We start from the raw sequence: 19,058 nt of genomic DNA on the forward strand, positions 1-19,058 counted from the left end.
GATTATTTTATTGTAAGTATGGCAAGTTTTTTTTTTGTTTTTTTTTTTTACTTTTATTACTTTTCATTTACTTTTTAATAATTAGTAAATCTTTTTTAAAATTAATTTTTTCCTTTTTTTTAGTTCCCGGAGAGGACAAGAACTTGTGATGCTTTGTTCGCTCCTGCAGTATGATGTAATGCCGTAGCATTACATTGTACTGCGATATGACAGGCAATCTATCAAGCAATGCCAAGGCAATTTGCAATGAGAGCCTTGAGGCCTTTCAGAAGGCCCCTGGCTGCCATGGCAACCGCACGGCAACCCACGATCTTATCGACGGGGCGGTGCAGGACCCCGAACATCAGTTGGGGCATTTAAATGCTGCTGTCAGAATTGACTGCGGCATTCAAAGCGTTAACAGCTTCAATGAGTGGAGCTGCTTATCAGAGCTGTTGCTGGTAGGTGCCAGCTGTAAGAAACAGAGGGCACATGCGTTGTATAGAGCGAGATTGCTCCTCAACCTCCCTTCATACATACCCTGAAGCTGCAGGACGTAACATACTCCCTGCAGCGTTAAGGCGCGAAAAGGGCTTTCTGGGACTTAAAAATAAATTTTTCAGGATTTACACTGTGTAAAATAAAGGAAAAATGTGTACTCGCTTGCTTCAGTGACTCCCTGTGCAGCGCTGGAGCCCTATTGCTAATAACCCAGAAGAAGTTGGCAGGTGATCATGTGACGTTCATTGTGCACGTGACCACTCAACCAAACGTGTTTCAGCATTGATTTTTCCACGTTTGCTGATCTTGTGATTGGTTAAGTGGTGACATACACGATAAATGGCAAATGACCGTATGCCAGTTTTTCCGGTTTTCAAGCATAGGGCAGTGGGAATCCAGTGTTGGACGGACAGCCACTGGAGCAGGTGAGAATGCTGTTTTTTGTGGTTTTTGTAATTTTACACAATTTTAAAGTCCAGGAAAACCCCTTTAAATTTATCAGCAGAGCACACTCACAGGTTAAGAAAATGGCAAACTTCAGTTGACAGTTAGACCACTCTACAAAGTTACCTTCTTAGTCGCAGGCAAAAAGAAATCCCACACATATTGTAAGACAAATAAGATGAACTAGCGCACGCTGCACTTATTTCCAGGCGTAGTGACTGCTGGGATTTGTCCAGCATCGGCTTTACTCTACACATGAAATCCGGACTGCGGGCTGTTATAAAGCAGCATGCTCTGTCTACTGGTGGAGTTGGAAAGCAAAACCAGCATAACCGTGCTCTGTCCTGCAAGTGCGATATAGTAACAGCCTGGAAGATAAGAACCCGTAGTTAATAATTCTAAACTAGGGAATAGTTATTGAAGAGATTCCCTAATCTATTCTAGATTTCCAACAATGGACGTGCATTGTAAGACCGCTCTCACATGAGTGCTTTTCACAGCGTTTAACGTGGCGTTTGCAAACTCTGTAAAAAGCCTCCATTGATTTCAATGGGTCTTGTTAGCTGTGGAACTTGTTTGAAAACTCGATGTTTTACAAACACTGATGTGAGAGTGGCCTCAGGGGATGTGGTGGTATAGCTACGTATAAATAAAGTCACATCCGTTCCTTTTTAGGTAACCAGACGGTTGGCTGTTTGCAACATGGACTGGGATCGATTAAAAGCTAAAGACCTGCTGGCGCTGTTCAATTCCTTTAAGCCTAAAGGCGGGATTGTATTTTCTGTAAAGGTAAGTCATTACTAAAGTCAGTTATCTCAAGAGAGTCCATATACATGCAACTCCTTAAATTATTGCTGTCGCCCTTAAAAGGGCTGAACCAGAGTAAACCTTTATTACATAGGATTGATGATAAAAATCTGATTGGTGGAGGTTTTATCGCTGAGACCCCACCGATCCTCAGAACAGGAGTCCCGTGTTCCCCTCTCCTTGTCATTGCAAACTCACTGCACCCCCAGCAGCGAGGAGGAGATGGAATGGAGCAGCATTCGGTCATGCGTGGCACCACTCCATTAATTTTCAACGAGACTTTCGAAGATAGTTGAGCATTTGAACTTGGCTTTTTTCCATCAGCCCCATTAGAGCTAAATAGAGCAGTACTGACCATGTGTGACCATTGCTCCATTCAACCTAATATTACTGTGGATGAGTACAGTGAGCTCGCAGTGAAGAGAAGAGGGAGTCATGGGACCATCATTGTCAGGATCAGCAGGAGTAGCATTGGTGGACCCAACGGTCATACTTTTATAATCTATTCTATGGGTAGGTGATAAAAGTCTATTGTGGTACAACACCTTTAAAGGGATTATCTGGGAACCATACCTGCCATAAAAAAATACATAAAAGTAGTCCTATTGTCCTTCCCCTATCCTGATCCCCTACTAGTCTGCACTTCTGGCTGCAGAATGATACCATCACAAATCTGGGACATGTGCACAATGCAGCTAATCACTGGCAAAAGTTAGCTGGTGATTGGCTCTAGCAGTCACATGGCCTTTGTGTCAGTCATCGCTGCAGCTATAACTGCAGACGGGAAGGGGAGCAACTTCACTATATATTTTTCGTCTCCGGATAACCCCTTATAAAGATTAGCTGCAATCGGGGACTGAAAATTTAATCTTGAGTACAATTAAGTCTGATATTTATCTTCACACCTTTTCTCGTGCGAAAAGATCCAGGAAGCTAATGTATAATTGGCTGTTTAGACGGAGTTATACCTGGACGCTGCATTGTGAAAACCACAACAAACAGCTCCCCATATTTGGACCGCAGTTAGCATAATGCCAGAATGGAGGCGAAGCCGGCCCTGGAGCGTTCCCTCCCTGCTCACCTCCATCCATAGTAAGCAGACTGCTGTCTACACTGAATGACACGGCGTTGAGTTTTCTGCATGCAGAAACTGAATGACTGAACAATTCTCATTCAGTCGCTGCATTCGATTACACAGGACGATTATTGATTATTCAGATCCCCTTGGAAGCCTGAACGATAATCGTCTCATGTAAAAGGGCCATTATACTTGACTTTTTAGGTTCAGCGTTACATGAGGGTTTACATCTGTTCAATTTTGGACATCTCCACATCATGTGTATTAACTCCGCTCTTTGGATCTTACAGCGCATACATAGTGGGTTATTCCTAACTCCTATGTCATGCATGTATGCTGGAGTGCGATATACTCTATGTAATAGATACAGTTGTGACAGCCTATGCCACTCACTCAGAATGTCCTCCCATTGTGAATCCTCCACGGTCCCGATATCTGCTTCCCATTTATTTTTGATCGTTAGTGGGTTTCTTAGATTTAATTTAGAAATGTCAGCTACGAAAAAATGAGAAATCTTTCGCTCTCTGGTCATTGACTCTGTCTGATAAGCATGTCCGATCTGCAATGTCCTAAATCATACTCCGTTTGTGTAATTGGACCCCGAAACAGATAATACTTGACATATAGCTCAGTTCCAAGTTTTCTGAATATCGTATTACTGCACCAGCCTTCTATTTCACGTTGCTAATAGCAACATGAATTAAGTGTCGCTTTCAATTCCAAGACCTTGGCGGTATACAATAGCAGGCTGACAGCTCTTGTATCATGTCTGAAGTGATGGGAAATTTACAGACTGGTTTACAAGTTTGAATGAATCAGACAGTATAAAAACAATGGTGAGCGCAAAAATTCAGAAACTGACAAGTCTTCATGGATGGTGAGACGGTTTCTTCTGTCTTTCTCTATAGTGGCCTATAACCTATTTATCCTTCTATACCAGCCGTACGTCATGTATTATATGAGCCGTTAGTCGTGGCTGCACTCCGACAATACTTCTCTGGATACAAATGCTTCTTTTATCTCTTTATTTCCCGTCCCGTATGAATTCCCCAGATTTACCCCTCGGAGTTTGGAAAGGAGAGACTGAAAGAAGAAGAACTTCATGGCCCTACAGAACTAAAGAACATTTCAGAAGATGTATCTGAAGAACAAGGGTAAGTATCACAGAAACTTTTTTAAGAAGTGAAACCAGCCACTGCGCAAAACTCTTGTTTGTCTGAGCTGGAATGTGGTTTTGTATTCACGTTACTTTGTACAAATATTGGGCTGGGTTCACACAGGAAGGAAATGCCGCAGAATTTCCACCCACAGTTTTTATCTCGGGATAAAGCAGCAAAGTGGACTAGATTTACAAAAATCCTATCCACACGTGGCGGCCAAGCCGAGCTGAAATTGACATGCCGCACGGAATTCAAAGCCACGGCATGTCAATTTTATCGCTGTTTCTGCTGTGACCATCTCTCCTCTCTATGGGGAAGAGCTGGCCGCAGTGGAATAAGCCGCTTGAAAACCTGCGGGACTCCAAGTTTTGGAAATCTCGCTGAATTTCTGTGCGGTCCTGTTGCGGACATTCAGCAATATTTCCATGGGATTTCCGCCCTGTTTGACTACAGCCTTAGGGCTGATTTGCCACAGATTTTCTGTTTGGACCATTCACACGGAAATTCTGTGGGAATTATTGTAGCAGCAAAGTGAGATAGATTTAAAAAATCTCATTCTCATGCTGCAGAAATGAGCATGCGATGCGGAATTTAAATACACGGCATGTCAATTATGGCACTGGGTTTTCAGTGCAGATTCCACCTTTTAAAATAGGGGAGTCAATTGTGCGCCAAATTCAGTGTTAAAAAATACGTCAAAATCCACAACCAATGGTGCTGTTTGTGCTGCAGAATGTTTGCAGCAAATCTGCTCCGTGTGAACATACCCTTAGGAAGTGTCCTATGTCGCTGATTTGCTGTAGTTCTGGTGCAGATTTCAAAATCCACAACAGAATCTGCAGCAAACCAGCTCCATGTGAAGTCCCCTTAGGGTGTACCCATATAGGGCCGGTTGCTGTGGATTTTGACAGTGTTTTTGTTGTGGAATTAATTCGGAAATCGCCCTTTTGATTGAAGAGGTGGAATCTGCACCGAAATTCTGTTGCTAAAATTGACATGCCGCGGATTTAAATTCTGCTTGTCCGTTTCCACTACATGAGAATGAGATTCTTAAAATCCTATTCACTTTACTACTACTACTGTAAATGCCACAGATTGGCCGTGCACAAAGTCCTACCTGAAAAATCTGCAGCATATCCGTTCCGTGTGGACATCCCCTTTGTATTGTGGAATCCGGAGTGGGTGCCCGCCTCTGAATTTCATAGCAAATGCCGCCCACAACATGTTATGGAAAAGTGATTCTTCTTGCACACAAGGGGAAACCAATTACAGTATGCGTTGTCTTGTTGGAAGTATGGCTGACCATTCCCAGAGTATTACCACATTGTCGGCATCACTCTGTAATCATGGCTCTTGTCATTACAACCAACGGACTGAGACCATATTATGTAAAACATCTCCAAATCATAATGGAACCTCCACTGATTGAAAGTAACAACTATATGCTTCATAAGGCGATAACATGTAATTTTGCAGTATAATGTTGTAACTTGTTTTACAAAGCTGCAGAGATATTGCTTTGCCTGCGGTCTCCTCCTGCTTAGTTCTCTATTGGTATCCAGTGGTTATGACCTGCTGTTTTACTGGTCAGGTATGCTCAGTGCCTTTAAATTCTGTAATGATGACCCAGTTTGTACAGTGCCCACTTGTCACTAAGTGGACTGGGGCATTGTGGGAGATGTCGTTTTTGTACTCCCTGGTGGACATTTATATTACAGTGTAGAAATCTGAAACTGGCTGGAAAGCAACGGCGGTGCAGGTTGGCAAAGAAATGTAAAGTTTGATAATTTAGATGGACGTTTAGAATAATGGCAATAAGTGGAAACGTTAAGGAAATTTAGCCCGGTCAACAGTATACCCCTTTAACTGTTCGCACAATACACTCAGAGAAAAGGCATTCCCCATGCATCATCTACATCCAGGTATGTCCTTCTGATGTGAAGATGGAGTAGTAAGATTCGTCACTTCATAGAACGTTTTTCAACTGTCTAATGACGATGCTCCTTGCACCATTGTAGATGGGCCGATGCGTTGTGCTTTGTGATGGATGGCTTGTGTGCAGCGGCACAGCCTGTATATCCAATAGTGTGCAGTTCCTATTACAATCTATGGCTGACTCCTCCAAGTGTCTGCATCTTATGTAGCAAGATTTAAAGACATGTGACATGCTAACAAGACACTATCCGTTCTGTACGATAATGTACGTGTGCATGGGGATTTCTAAACCCCATCTACATATAGCAGAAAAGAGGGCATGCAGCGACTTGAAATTCCACAGCTAGCCTATTCTGTTGCAGAAAATCTGCATGCAGCCCATGGATTTACTAAATAATGTCCACCGCATCTGATTTTACAGATTCCCTCCTCTGTTTGTTGTACAAGAGAATAAAAGTCACTGCATAAATGTTCTAAAAGTACAATCCAGGCCGTTCTTGTATTGGCTTATACCGCCATTACTTTGCAATGAATATCGCCCAGTGTCTGATGTGCATACATGATACCTAATTCTCTGTCACTGCTTCAGCTTATTAAATCACTGAAGTTTTTTCATTCCCGCTAGGGGGGGGAATTGGGCAGATGATCGTATCTGTAATGATGAAGAGAGGATACTATAAACCCAGAGCAATAAACTATATACATTCATCTGTGCTGTAATCTAAGCTGAGATTCCCTATAACGCCACTATTTCTCACCCTTAGGGTTGTCAAGGAGAAGTTGCGTGAATACCAGTTTAAACGTCTGAAGTACTACTATGCGGTGGTAGATTGTGACACCCCGGAGACGGCCAACAAGCTCTACGAGGATTGTGACGGGTTGGAGTTCGAAAGTAGCTGCTGTTTTATGGATCTGAGGTACTCTGTAATGAGAATGAAGGCCTTAGGCCGGCTGCACATGACCAGAATTGCATTGTGGAATCCGGAGCCGGCGTCCGCCTGCGAGTTCCGCTGCAAATAGCTTCCATAGCATGCTATGGAAAAGTGCTTTGAGCGGAAGCAATATTTTTAAGCGGATTCTGCGCAGACAGCTTTTATTGACGTCAATGGAAGCCTTCAAACCCGCGGCCCTTCCACAATTGACATTGCAGAAAGGTCGCGGATTCCACTTCATCGCTAAAAAAAATCTGTACTGCACTTGTCTGACGACGAGCCATCCGGACCATACACAGCACAGAAAATAAGAGGTTCGCTGGGTCATTGGCCGGGCACAGGGTCGTATTCCAGGGTTCAGGAGGGTGCAGGTGCTCACTGCACCGTGGGAGGGCCTGCTTACCTGTCCGGCGTCTTCTGCATTCTCCCTTCTGCCTCCCGGCTCGGCGATCATGTGACCGCTGGGGTCAGGTGGCACCCAGCGGTCACATGATCGCCGAGCCGGGTGCAGGCTCCCGGCTCGGCGTTCATGTGACTGCTGGGGGTCAGGTGACACTGGCGGACACATGATCGCCAGCCGGAATCTCCGTGTATTACATAGCGCTAATTGAGCGCTATGTAATGTGTAAAGGAGAAGGCGGAAAGAGTTAAAAACCCTTTCTGCCTTCTCCTCGGGGGTCCTCAATGAGGACCAGTGCAGGAGTGTATTTGCACCCGATGTGTCTGACGATCGGGTGCAGATGCACTCCTGCACTGCAGTGTCGGGCCTGCCCCGACATCGGAGCTGTGGAGGGAAATTATGATGTCTGGCAGGCCCGACATTGGATTGGAAAGGGTTAAAGGGGTTGTCCAGATTTTAAATGGTCACTTTTTTCCAAAAAATAGTGCCACATCTGTCCACAGACTATGCGTGTTGCTGTAACTCTGTTCTATTCACTTCATTAGAGTTGAGCTGCGATGCGGGATGCAGTCCATTTACAGGTGTGGTATGCTTTATGGACAAAGGCAGTCATGGTTTTTTAATTCTGGACATCTCCTTTAACCCTAATATTTCATAGATCCCATTTGTTGGGGAGCAGTCTGTGCCTGCTTACTGTGTGGTGCTTTAAAGGGTATTCCAGCGACTCATGGGGGTGATGTGATACCTTCTCCAGGGTTCGTCATCTCGTTTGTTCTGACCCTTTTTATCCTCCTGCCTTCCATTCTGATCCCTTCTCCCATTTCTTGTAGTTCGATACATTTCTTTTTCTCTTTTTATTCTAGATTCATTCTATCGAAAACAATATACCATATTATAATAAAGTAAGGGGGGGTGGAATACAAGGTAATTAATACAACGGAGGACAATGTGCGGCTACAAAATGATCTAGATAAGCTGGGGGCTTGGGTAGAAAAATGGCAAATGAAGTTCAGTGTTGATAAGTGTGAGGTTATGCACATCGGCAGGAGAAATGGATGCCACCAATATACACTAAATAGGGTACTGCTAGGGCTAGGGAAAAGTGATAGGAAAAAGACCTGGGGGTACTAGTGGATTATAGACTAAACTGGAGTAACCAATGCCAGTCAGCTGCTGCAAAAGCAAATAAAATCTTGGGGTGCATTAAAAGAGGTGTAGGGGCGAGGGGCGAGAACATTATTCTTCCATTATATAAGGCACTAGTCAGGCCCCACATGGAATACTGTGTACAGTTCTGGTCATCGGTGCTCAGGAAAGATGTTACAGTGCTTGAGGGGGTTCAAAGAAGGGCAACTAAATTAATAAATGTAATGGGAGGACTGGAATACTCAGAGAGACTATCAAAATTTGGATTCTTTGACTATTCCCAGGAACTAAAGGGACATGCTGGAGGGGCTGTGACGTACTGGGATGCCTGATACATATTTTTCGTGAATGTAAATTACCCTTATTTGGAAGGAAACATTGAGGCTAATACATAAATAGCCAGGGACTTACATAACCCCAAACCCCCAATTAGCAATTCTACTACTGGGCATAGAGCTAATCCCAATGAAAGCTAGAATTCTCACAGCTCATATACTACTTACAGTGAAATTCATGATTGCTAGAAGCTGACGATCACCAAGCTTACATACCTTCCTTACACCAAGTCATTGAATTAATTGTTCCTACAAGGAAGTTTTAGTAATAAGACAGAGTAGGTTACTTCAACCTCCAACACAGGAATACTTCATGGTTGCAGAAGTAATAAATCCCACCTCCACAAAGCGATAGCTGTGATTGGTTCTTGGAGAGCTGCATTGATTCACTGAGCCGCGGAAACCACGTTAGAGCTCTGGAGAGCAGCGGAAAGGATCTGAACCGAGTCTACTACATAAGTGACTCAGATGACCTGTGTGAAAAGTGCTGTAAAAATGCAGCAATTGCGTTTTTACGGGCCCTTTTCACACCCCTAAAGCATTCCTATTGGCTTTTTTTATGAACTGTAACTTGGGCTTATTTTCGGGACAGGGCTTATATTTCAAGCCTCCCGCAAAATCATGAAAAACTGTGCTAGGGCTTATTTTTGGGCAGGGCTTAGTTTAGGGGAAACGGGGTACTTCATTTTAAGAAATGAAGGTTTATTCACAAGACAAGCATAATTTATAGACTAAAAGCTAAGGTATTGGAAATGTCTATAATTGTTAATGTTCACTAATGATATTTTTTGGAGACAGCATTCTCCTATATAGTTTATCTGCAACAGCATTGAAAATGTATGTTTGTTTGCTTATTCCTTCAATAAACAATAATGAAACTAAAATTGGGATTATTAACCCTAGAAAAACAGACAGTAAGGGGCGACCAAATAACAATATATAAATACATTAGGGCACAATACAAGGATCTCTCCCATGATCTGTTTATATCCAGGACTGGGATGGTAATGAGGGCTTCCTCAGCGTTTAGAGGAACGAAGGTTTCATCAACTCAGAAGAGGGCTCTTTACTGTAAGAGCAGTGAGACTGTGGAACACTCTGCCTGAGGACGTGGCGATGCCAAAATCAGTAGAGGAGTTTAAGAGGGGATTAGACTAGACATCTTTTTAGAGCACTATAACATTACAGGACATGAACATTAAATAGTCAGAATGGGTTGTTGATAGGGCGATCTTCCGAATGCCAGACTTGGAGTCAGGACTGGTGGGGCAAATTAGCTTCAGCCTCACTAGGTTTTTCTTTTTTTTTGCCTTCCTCTGGATCAACATTGGAGTGGGGAGGGAGGGCTGAACTGGATGGAGATTTGTCTTTTTTTTCAGCCTAGCATACCATGTTAACACAGGAGTGATAATCACTGGAGCGACTGTTGGGTGCTTAAGCACCTGGCAGTCGTCCCAAGTAATAGGACCCTAATCCAGTGCCCTTCTCTGCCATGGCTAATGCAAAGGCAATTGAAATTCAGTCGTGTGAGACCGGTTTATTGCGGATTAACCTGGCTGAAGTGCCAGGTTATGGGAGGACGTTCATCTGAGATGATTAGCAGAATGGAGAGCGCAGGTAGGCTAATAGATTGATATGAGGAAGGAGATCTAGGGTGGTGCAGCTTTGTGGAGAGCTCTATGGAAGAGAATTGTATTCTTTAGTGGATGGACAACCAGTGCAGTGACTGGCACAGCGTGGAGGCATCACTGCCGACAGGAAGATGAACTACAGAGAAGAGAGTTTTGTGAGGGGAAGACTAATTAGTAATGAGTTACATTCGTCAAGTCAAGAATGTATCAGGGCAACAAAAGAGTTTTAGCTGTCCGTGCTACTGAAATATTGACTGTGCGCTGGTTCTGATTTGGGCTCCTGTCTGTTTCTCCCCCCCCAGGTTTGTCCCTGACAGTGTGCAGTTTGACGATGAGCCTAAAGACTCTGCTGTAGATGTGGACCTCTCTGCTTATAAACCAAATTATTTCACATCTGCTGGCGTGACAACAGCGAAGGTGCATTTAAGTTTTGCTCTTCTAACTTAATTAGCTTCAAGGTTTTTTAATATTTCTATACACATGTATACGTGTGTGAATACTTAGCTATTCAGCTTTAGACCTTTCATATAAGGATAAAATAGAACCTCTCCTTTATTGAAAGACAGCAACATGGGTCCCAAAAAACAGTGAAAATCTCCAAAGTGTTTCTGGTCACTGTGGCCATTGATCATGGTCCTTACTGTGATTAAGGGCCAGACTGACCAGGTATTTTTAACAGTTTTTTGGGACCCATTGTGTTGTCTTTTAACGATTCAATAAAGGAGAAGTTTTATTTTATCCTTTGATGTGCTGGACCTCCTTTGTTTCCTGCAGTCTTACAGCTGTCCAGGCACTCCAAGATTACATGGCTAGGGTTCCATACATTACTATGTGAGGGTGAGCTCTTACTTCTTTGGGTAGATGGATTTATTGGGTGCCACGTGATAAAATATAGACTCGCTTAACCAAATACTATATTAATGTAAGTGTATCTAAATGTTCATATCAGTTTAAGAGTTTCTCATTTGTTTTTAGGTGGAGCTGACCTGGGATGAAACTGATCAGGAGCGAATCGCAACTTTAAATAGACCTTTCAAAAAAAATGAAATTCTTGACATGGATTTTCAGGCATATTTAGCATCCTCTAGTGAAGAAGAGGAGGAGGAGGAGGAAATTGTAGAAGGTACAGAACATTAATTCAGTCACTATTTCACTATTTAGCTATGTTAGAGGAGTCCTACCCAGAGAAGATCTAAAGACTAAGGCTGGCTGCACACGACCCAGACAGATTCAGGATGCGGGATCTCCCAGCAAAATCCGACCCTGTTGCCCGGCCGGTCACCCCGCGCACATGTCTGTCGTCTTCATTATCTTTGCTGCGTATGGTCCGGATGGCTTGCCGTCGGACATGCACAGTACAGATTTTCCTGCACCGTCGCTAGGTGATGACACGGAATCCGCGATCTGTCGGCAATGTTAATTGCGGATTGGCCGCGAGTTGGACAGCTTCCATTGACTTCTATGAAAGCCACCCATGTGGACAACGCAATAAAATAGAGCATGCTGCAATTTTTCCTCTGCGAGCAGAGAATCACAAGTGTGCGGGAAAAAGCGCTTTTCCATAGCATGCTATGGTATATGCTGTGGAATCTGGGGGCGAATGCCCGCTCTAGATTTTGCAATGAAAATATGCCCGTGTGCAGGCGACCTATATGATAGCTAAACAGAGATCACTAAACTCACGACTGCACTCTTGAGAAATTGCAATATAGGCAAAATTGACATCTTACCTGCCTTGAATAGTGGCCGTTTTTGTTATAGACAATGCTTTTGGAAAGTCTTCAGACCCTTTCACTTTTTTTTGCACTTTGTTATGTTGTGGCTTTGTGCAAATGTAAAAAAAAAAATATCAAGCTTTTCCCTATCGTTTTTCACTCAATACCCTATAATGACAAAGTGATAACAGAATTCTAGAAATCTTTATACCTTTTTTAAAAATGAAAAACTAATATCTTGCATGGACATAAGTATTCAGGCCCTGTACTCAGTACTTAGCTGAAGCAGCTGTGGCAGTGATTGCAGCCTCCAGTCTTCTTGGGTATGATGCCACAAGGTTTGCACACCTGGATTTAGGAATTTCTACCATTCTTCTCTGCAGATTCTCTCAATCTCTGTCCGGTTGGATGGGGACAGTTTTGGGTCTCTCCAGAGATGTTCGATTGGGTGCAAGTCAGGTCTCCGGCTGGGCCCCTCGAGGACATTCACAGAGTTGTCTTGGCTGTGTGCTTAGAGTCATTGTCTTGTTGGAAGGTGACCCTTCTGCTCAGTCTGAGGTCACTTGTGCGCTGGATCAGGTTTCCACTAAGAATATCTGTGTACTCCCGGTTTCCTCCTGACATAACACTTAGAATCGAGGCCAAAAATTTCAATCTTGGCTTCATCAGACTAGAGAATCTTGTTTTATATTGCAGTTTGCCCCTCTCCGTTTTACCAGGGCCTAATGGCGATTGAGCCTGCCCTGCAGTTTATCAGATGGTGCATTTTTGGCTTTTTTTTCTTTCATTTGAATAGGTTCATTCACATGAGCGATTTTTTTTTTTTTTGTTTTGTTTTTTTTTGTTTTTTTTTCTTTCCCTTTCCACTCGGACTGACGGCTCAAGATTGAAAAATCACTGTTTGCCCTGTTTTCGTTCTAGTCTCGCATGGGAACGGAAATTCACACATCGCACGTTGATGGGGGATGTCTGTTTATTCTGCTTTGTGAGTTGCACCAGAGACTTTCGGACGCAGCTTGCTGGCACCTGTGTACATACGGCCTAAGGGTGAATACCCATGGACGGAAACGCTATGCTTTTCCTGCTGCAGAAAACCGCTTGTGAATTTCGCAGTTATTAGGTTCTATTGAACCTAAAGTTTTCTGCCTGCCAATGCTCATATGCGGATATCTGGTGCAGATTTCCGAAGCAAGAAAAAGATCACAGCGTGTTTTATTTTCCGCGAATTTATGCCGCGGGAGGTCTCCATCAATATAGCATTAATGGAGACCGCGGAATTCCGCAATCACTCGCTGATACTTTTTTGTTTATAATCGCGGTACTCACACTGCGTAAATCCACAGGCGTATCCCGCGTCGCTCGTCGGCATGAGCCCTTACAGGGAGCATGTTTGAGATAGCCCATAATAGAAAGTTTGATGCAGTATAACAGATAGGATTGTCTATCTTTTTTTTTTTATTATTCGAGTAAACCTACAGAACTGGTTCCCATATATCATGACATTACCTTCCAAGATGGGGCCCCTTACATTGGACTTTGGATGTTTGGAGTCCTCAGTAACCCCTTTACAGATCGCTGGATTGTGAATGACGGACCAATTTAGTGGCCGCCCCGTTCACCAGATCTTGCTGTGCTGGATTTCTTCTCCTCTGTGGTTACGTGAAGAATTGTTTTCTCGACTACAGTGACTGATCTCCCAGATTTGCAAGCCCTCATTCCTGATCTGATTCCTCCTGTAACAGTGGACTTGTTGGAGAGAATGTGTCAAGAAAAGGGGCACAGACTGGATATTGTCCATGCTATCAATGCTGCACATGTAGAACTTTATTAGTGTATGTAGAGAAAAAATGCAATACTTACCTTTCTTGTAATTTATTTTTTTTACCACTTATAGTTTGAACTCTGCAGACTGGTAAAATGTGGGAGGTTTAAAGGTACACCCTGTATTACAATGGGCGTTTTTAATTCCTTTCTGGTAGGTCTTCCATCCAAATACAAATCTCACTGCCCAAGCTAAGCCATACTGAATTTCCCTGGTAGCGGCAATAACAACTGTAACTATGTTATGTGCATGATCCCTACAAATGTACTTTTTAGGTCCCTAAAGTTGGCCATGCAAAGAGGTTCAACTTGTGAAAGTACAAGTGTAACTAAAAATTTTGAAAACTTCTTGCATGTCATAGTAACATCAGATGTTTTAATCAGCTTAGAGTCGGGTGCCGAGAGCCTAACAGATCACTAAAAGAGGGCTGCCCCCGATCATCTCTTTTTGGCTCTGCTATGGGTGGTGTATAAGCTTGTTAGAAAGTCCATACACCACCCACCAATTACAAGTGATGAGGCACAGCACTTGGCTGAACACTTCTGCCCCTTGGTTTCAGTAACGCCGATCATGATGACATGTCAGGAGTTATCTAAAAGTTTGGTCACCTTTTGAATCTAAATAGTGACTCTTGTATTTAAAATAGCGCTACTACTTCGTGCTAGGCCTGATTCACAGAGATCAGGTGAGGTTTGTCTCGGGCCGTGAGGCGCGGGACAATACCATACGGACCATGTCTCTAATTCAGTGTTTCTCAACTCCAGTCCTCAGGACCCCCAACAGGTCATGTTTTCAAGATGGCCTATAGTAAGATCACTGGTAGCAATGTCTGAGGCACTGACAATAATTACATCATCTGTGCAATACTAAGGAAATCCTGAAGACATGGCCTGTTTTGGGGTCCTGAGGACTGGAGTTGAGAAACACTACTCTAATTGGAAGGGCCCAGCAGGAAGGAACTCCCCTATGTCTTCTTTCGGTGGATGCCAAAAAGGCGTTTAACCGAGTGGATTGGGGCTTATTAGAAGCCACCCTCCAAAAAGTGGGATTGGGGCCTAGGTTACGGAATTGGATCATAGCACTATATAATGTTCCCACCGCATGGATACAAGTCAACGGTAGACTTTCATCCCCGATAGACATTGGCAATGGCATGAGACAGGGTTGCCCTCTGTCACCCACCCTTTACCTCTTAGCCATGGAGTCCCTCGCAAACGGTATAAGATAGAATCCAGACATAAAAGGCTTCCGAACTCCACACTCAGAGCACAAGCTGGCGTCTTTTGCGGATGACCTACTCGTTTACCTGACTAGCCCCCAAACCAGTCTCCTAGCCATATTGCAGGAATTCAAAAGATATAGCCAATTTAGCAACTTTAAAATAAACATAAACAAATCAGAAATCCTAAATATAACCCTCCCCCCCTCGGAAGTCGCCCACCTAAAATCTCGATTCCCTTTGAAATGGAGAGAGGACCATATCAAATATTTGTGTATCCATATTTCTGCCAAGTTGGATGACTTGTTCAGTCGTAATCACAGGCCCCTCTGCTCCTCACTGGAAAGGGACCTGGAGAAATGGCGATCTTTGATCTTGTCGTGGTTTGGCAGGATTAACGTGATAAAAATGAACGCCCTTCCCAGGTTCCTTTATTTGTTCCAGACCTTACCGATCCAGGTACCAAAAAGCTTTTTCACGCGCCTTAGAAGAGCCGTGGTGAATTTTGTATGGAATGGTACGAGACCCAGACTGAGTTACAAAATCTTAACACAGAGAAAGGAGATTGGAGGGGTGGGGCTCCCACACCTTGCCAAGTATCATAGAGCGGCACTGAGAAACGGAGGGATCGTGGTCTCTCTGTTTCTGGGGACTATCTTGAAGCAATGGGATGGCTTCACAGTAAAAGCAGGTTTAATTTCGGTGCCCGGCCCCTGGACACCTCTAGTGGGTAACCCAGACTTCTCGCTGGGTGTGCAAGGCCTACCCCTCTTAGGCAGGATAGGGATTCCTGTTCCCAGAATTCGGGACGTCAGAACAACGGGAGGACTTAAACCACTGGAAGCACTGTTGGGAGGGGGGCATTGGCCGGTGCGTGGTTCCAATATCTACAGATAAGCCACTTTATCCGCTCACAAGATCAGATCTCGGAAGTCACGTGACAGTCCACCCTCTTTGAAGAGATGTGCGCTATGTACCCTGAACGGAAAGGGGAGATCTCCGCAGTCTATGGCATACTGGAGGCTGGGGATACGCTAGACAGTAGGGTGAGCTTTAAGAGAAGCTGGGAGAGAGAACTGATCCAACACCTTGAAGAAAGTGACTGGTCCAAATCTCTCATCATGACCCACAAGATGTCCATATCAGGCAGACACCATGAACTGAATTTCAAAATCCTATCTAGTGGTACCGCTCCCCGGCTCGCTTAGCCAAGATGTATCCCAATGTCAGTAGCAATTGCTGGAGGTGCCTGAATAGCCTAGGGTCGATGATACACATCTGGTGGTCCTGCCGTCTGGTGTCCCCTCTGTGGAGCGAGGTAAGCACACTATACAATGCCCTTACCGCTTTGGAGGTCCCTTTCCCAGAGATCGCCCTCCTCTCCGCCATCCCAGGCCCTATGGTCTCGATCAAGAAAGGACTACTTAGGTTCTTTTTTCTGGCGGTGAGACAGGTGATACCACAGTTATGGAACACTATGACGACTCCTACACGTCTAATGTGGGTAAAAGCCATGGACAACATTAGGTACATGGAAGAATTGAGCACTAGAGACGACACTAAACACGCCAGGCACTACGCTACATGGGTGACTTGGATAAATTTTCGTTCCTCTGCTAAATTTGACTCATAGTTAAATGGTGGTGTAATCCCGCCCTAAATACAATCAATCTGGGACACTACCCTTGATGGTGTCCAAACTCGGGTTGCCGCCGCCGGGCTGATGTGCCCTATCCTCTCCCTTCCAGGGACATTTGTGGCCCACCTCTCTTTTTTCGCCCCTTCCTAACTCGCCCCCTAGCTTTCCTCTTCATCTCCAATTTCTTACCCCCCCCTTCTCTCCTTTTTTTTCCTCACTTCTCTTTTTTTCTTTTGTTTCTCTTTTTATTATGCACTACGTGATTCAGCAGTACGATATGATGCAAGACTCGGGACTCAGGCGGACTTTTTTTTTTTTTTCCCCCCTATGAACCTGAGACATACATATTTGTCTAAACATAGAAGTCTTCGCTATCTAGCTACAATTTGTTAACAAACCCCACGCCATTTATTGTTTGAATCCGATCTGGGATTGCCCTGAGAAGAGATTTATCGACCTCCAAGCGTGGGAATAATGATCATTATCAGGCACCCAAAGGTGCCCTCTTGAGCCTGTATGCACACTTCCCCGATCGAAGGGATTTCTTTAATTCGATTCTGAAATACTTTGTATTTTTAATGTTATTTTCAATAAAAATATATATTGAACCATAAAATAGGGCTACTATGGTGAGTACTGCTACAGATGAGTTCTATGCGGCTTTTAAAGGGGGTTGTGCCGAGTGATAAAGGATAGGGAATCGCTTCATGATTGGTTGGGTCTAACTATTGGGACCGCAACCGATCTCGAGAATGGAGGTCTGGGCGGTCCCTGAGTGATGTTAGCACTGGAGATTACTGAGTTCAAGCAGTCCAGCAATCTCTGGTGCTATCATCGATGTGAGTAGAGCAGCAGCGCACATGTGTGAGCACCAATCCATTCACTTTGGGACCAACCGGATCCCTGTTCTTAGGATCAGTGGGGTTCCCAGTGGTTGAACCTCCACCAATCATAAAGTTACTTTATAACTTGGCACAACCCCTTTAGAGCTCATGCCCACGAGTGTTGTGGGATACACCCGCGGATCAACGTTTAAAAACGCAATAGTGCCTGCAGGTGATTACACATTTCCGTTATCTCCATTAATGCTATATTAATGGAGACTTCCCACATCGTGGCAAATAGAACATGCCGCGATTTATTTCCCGCTATGGTAATCCGTGGCATTGGCAGGCAGAAAGCTATTAGGTTCAATTAACCTAATAGCTGTGGAATTCACATGGATTTCCGCTGCAGGAAATGCAGTGGAAATCCGTCCGCGGGCATTAGCCCTTAAAGGGGTTGTCCCGCGCCGAAACGGGTTTTTTTTTTTTCAATAGCCCCCCCGTTCGGCGCGAGACAAACCCGATGCAGGGGTTTAAAAAAAAACCGGATAGTACTTACCCGAATCCCCGCGCTCCGGTGACTTCTTACTTACCTTGTGAAGATGGCCGCCGGGATCTTCACCCTCGGTGGACCGCAGGTCTTCTGTGCGGTCCATTGCCGATTCCAGCCTCCTGATTGGCTGGAATCGGCACACGTGACGGGGCGGAGCTACGAGGAGCCGCTCTCTGGCACGAGCGGCCCCATTCAGAAGGGAGAAGACCGGACTGCGCAAGCGCGTCTAATCGGGCGATTAGACGCTGAAGATTAGACGGCACCATGGAGACGAGGACGCTAGCAACTGAGCAGGTAAGTGAATAACTTCTGTATGGCTCATATTTAATGCACAATGTACATTACAAAGTGCATTAATATGGCCATACAGAAGTGTATACCCCCACTTGCTTTCGCGGGACAACCCCCTTAAGGTCTCAGTACCTTGTGCATGACAGATTTCAAAAGTCAACCAACAGGATTTTTATATTTTGATGTCATAGGAGAAAAAAACCCAATGAATTATTTCTGATGGGCTGGAGTTTTCCTTTAGTAATAAAGTTCACTAGATAATTCTAAAAATTTTCTTTCTTTTTTTTTTCCTTTAGAAACTGAAGCTTCTGCGAAGCCTGAAGATGCAAAGTCTAAGAAAGGCTCAAAAGATGACGATGAACAAATAGAACGTTACAGGCAGCTGCTTAAAGGAATCCAAGAAAAGGAGAAGCAGCAGGAGGAGAAGGATATAGAAATGGAAGTGAAATGGGTGCCGGGTAAGTCATTGTACCTCTTTCCAGTAACTGTCCTCGGAATCTTCCGGAGCAATACAGCGAATCGCCACTGAGGGTCACTGTCTGCTTTTAGTAAGGATGGAACAAAGTCCTTCTCAATTGTTTGGTTGGTTCCAGCTGTCGAACATAAAGGAGTAATTACAGACATTATATAGTATAATATATAGGATG

The 19,058-nt window shown here is 44.2% G+C and overlaps 1 protein-coding gene across 3 annotated transcripts in view; it reads left to right on the top strand.

Annotated features, from left to right (window-relative positions):
• The window catches only part of ESF1 (ESF1 nucleolar pre-rRNA processing protein homolog), a 54,848-nt gene that overhangs the window by 8,120 nt on the left and 27,670 nt on the right, over window positions 1-19,058 (top strand). For all 3 annotated transcript variants that reach the window (XM_066595628.1, XM_066595629.1, XM_066595627.1), the window contains exons 4-9: window positions 1,600-1,713; window positions 3,863-3,963; window positions 6,669-6,821; window positions 10,651-10,765; window positions 11,324-11,471; window positions 18,708-18,869. In XM_066595628.1, coding sequence (XP_066451725.1) covers window positions 1,600-1,713; window positions 3,863-3,963; window positions 6,669-6,821; window positions 10,651-10,765; window positions 11,324-11,471; window positions 18,708-18,869 — 793 coding nt within the window. The remainder of the gene's footprint in view (window positions 1-1,599; window positions 1,714-3,862; window positions 3,964-6,668; window positions 6,822-10,650; window positions 10,766-11,323; window positions 11,472-18,707; window positions 18,870-19,058) is intronic.

This window comes from Eleutherodactylus coqui, chromosome 3, assembly GCF_035609145.1.
Source record: "Eleutherodactylus coqui strain aEleCoq1 chromosome 3, aEleCoq1.hap1, whole genome shotgun sequence".
Classification (NCBI taxonomy): domain Eukaryota; kingdom Metazoa; phylum Chordata; class Amphibia; order Anura; family Eleutherodactylidae; genus Eleutherodactylus; species Eleutherodactylus coqui.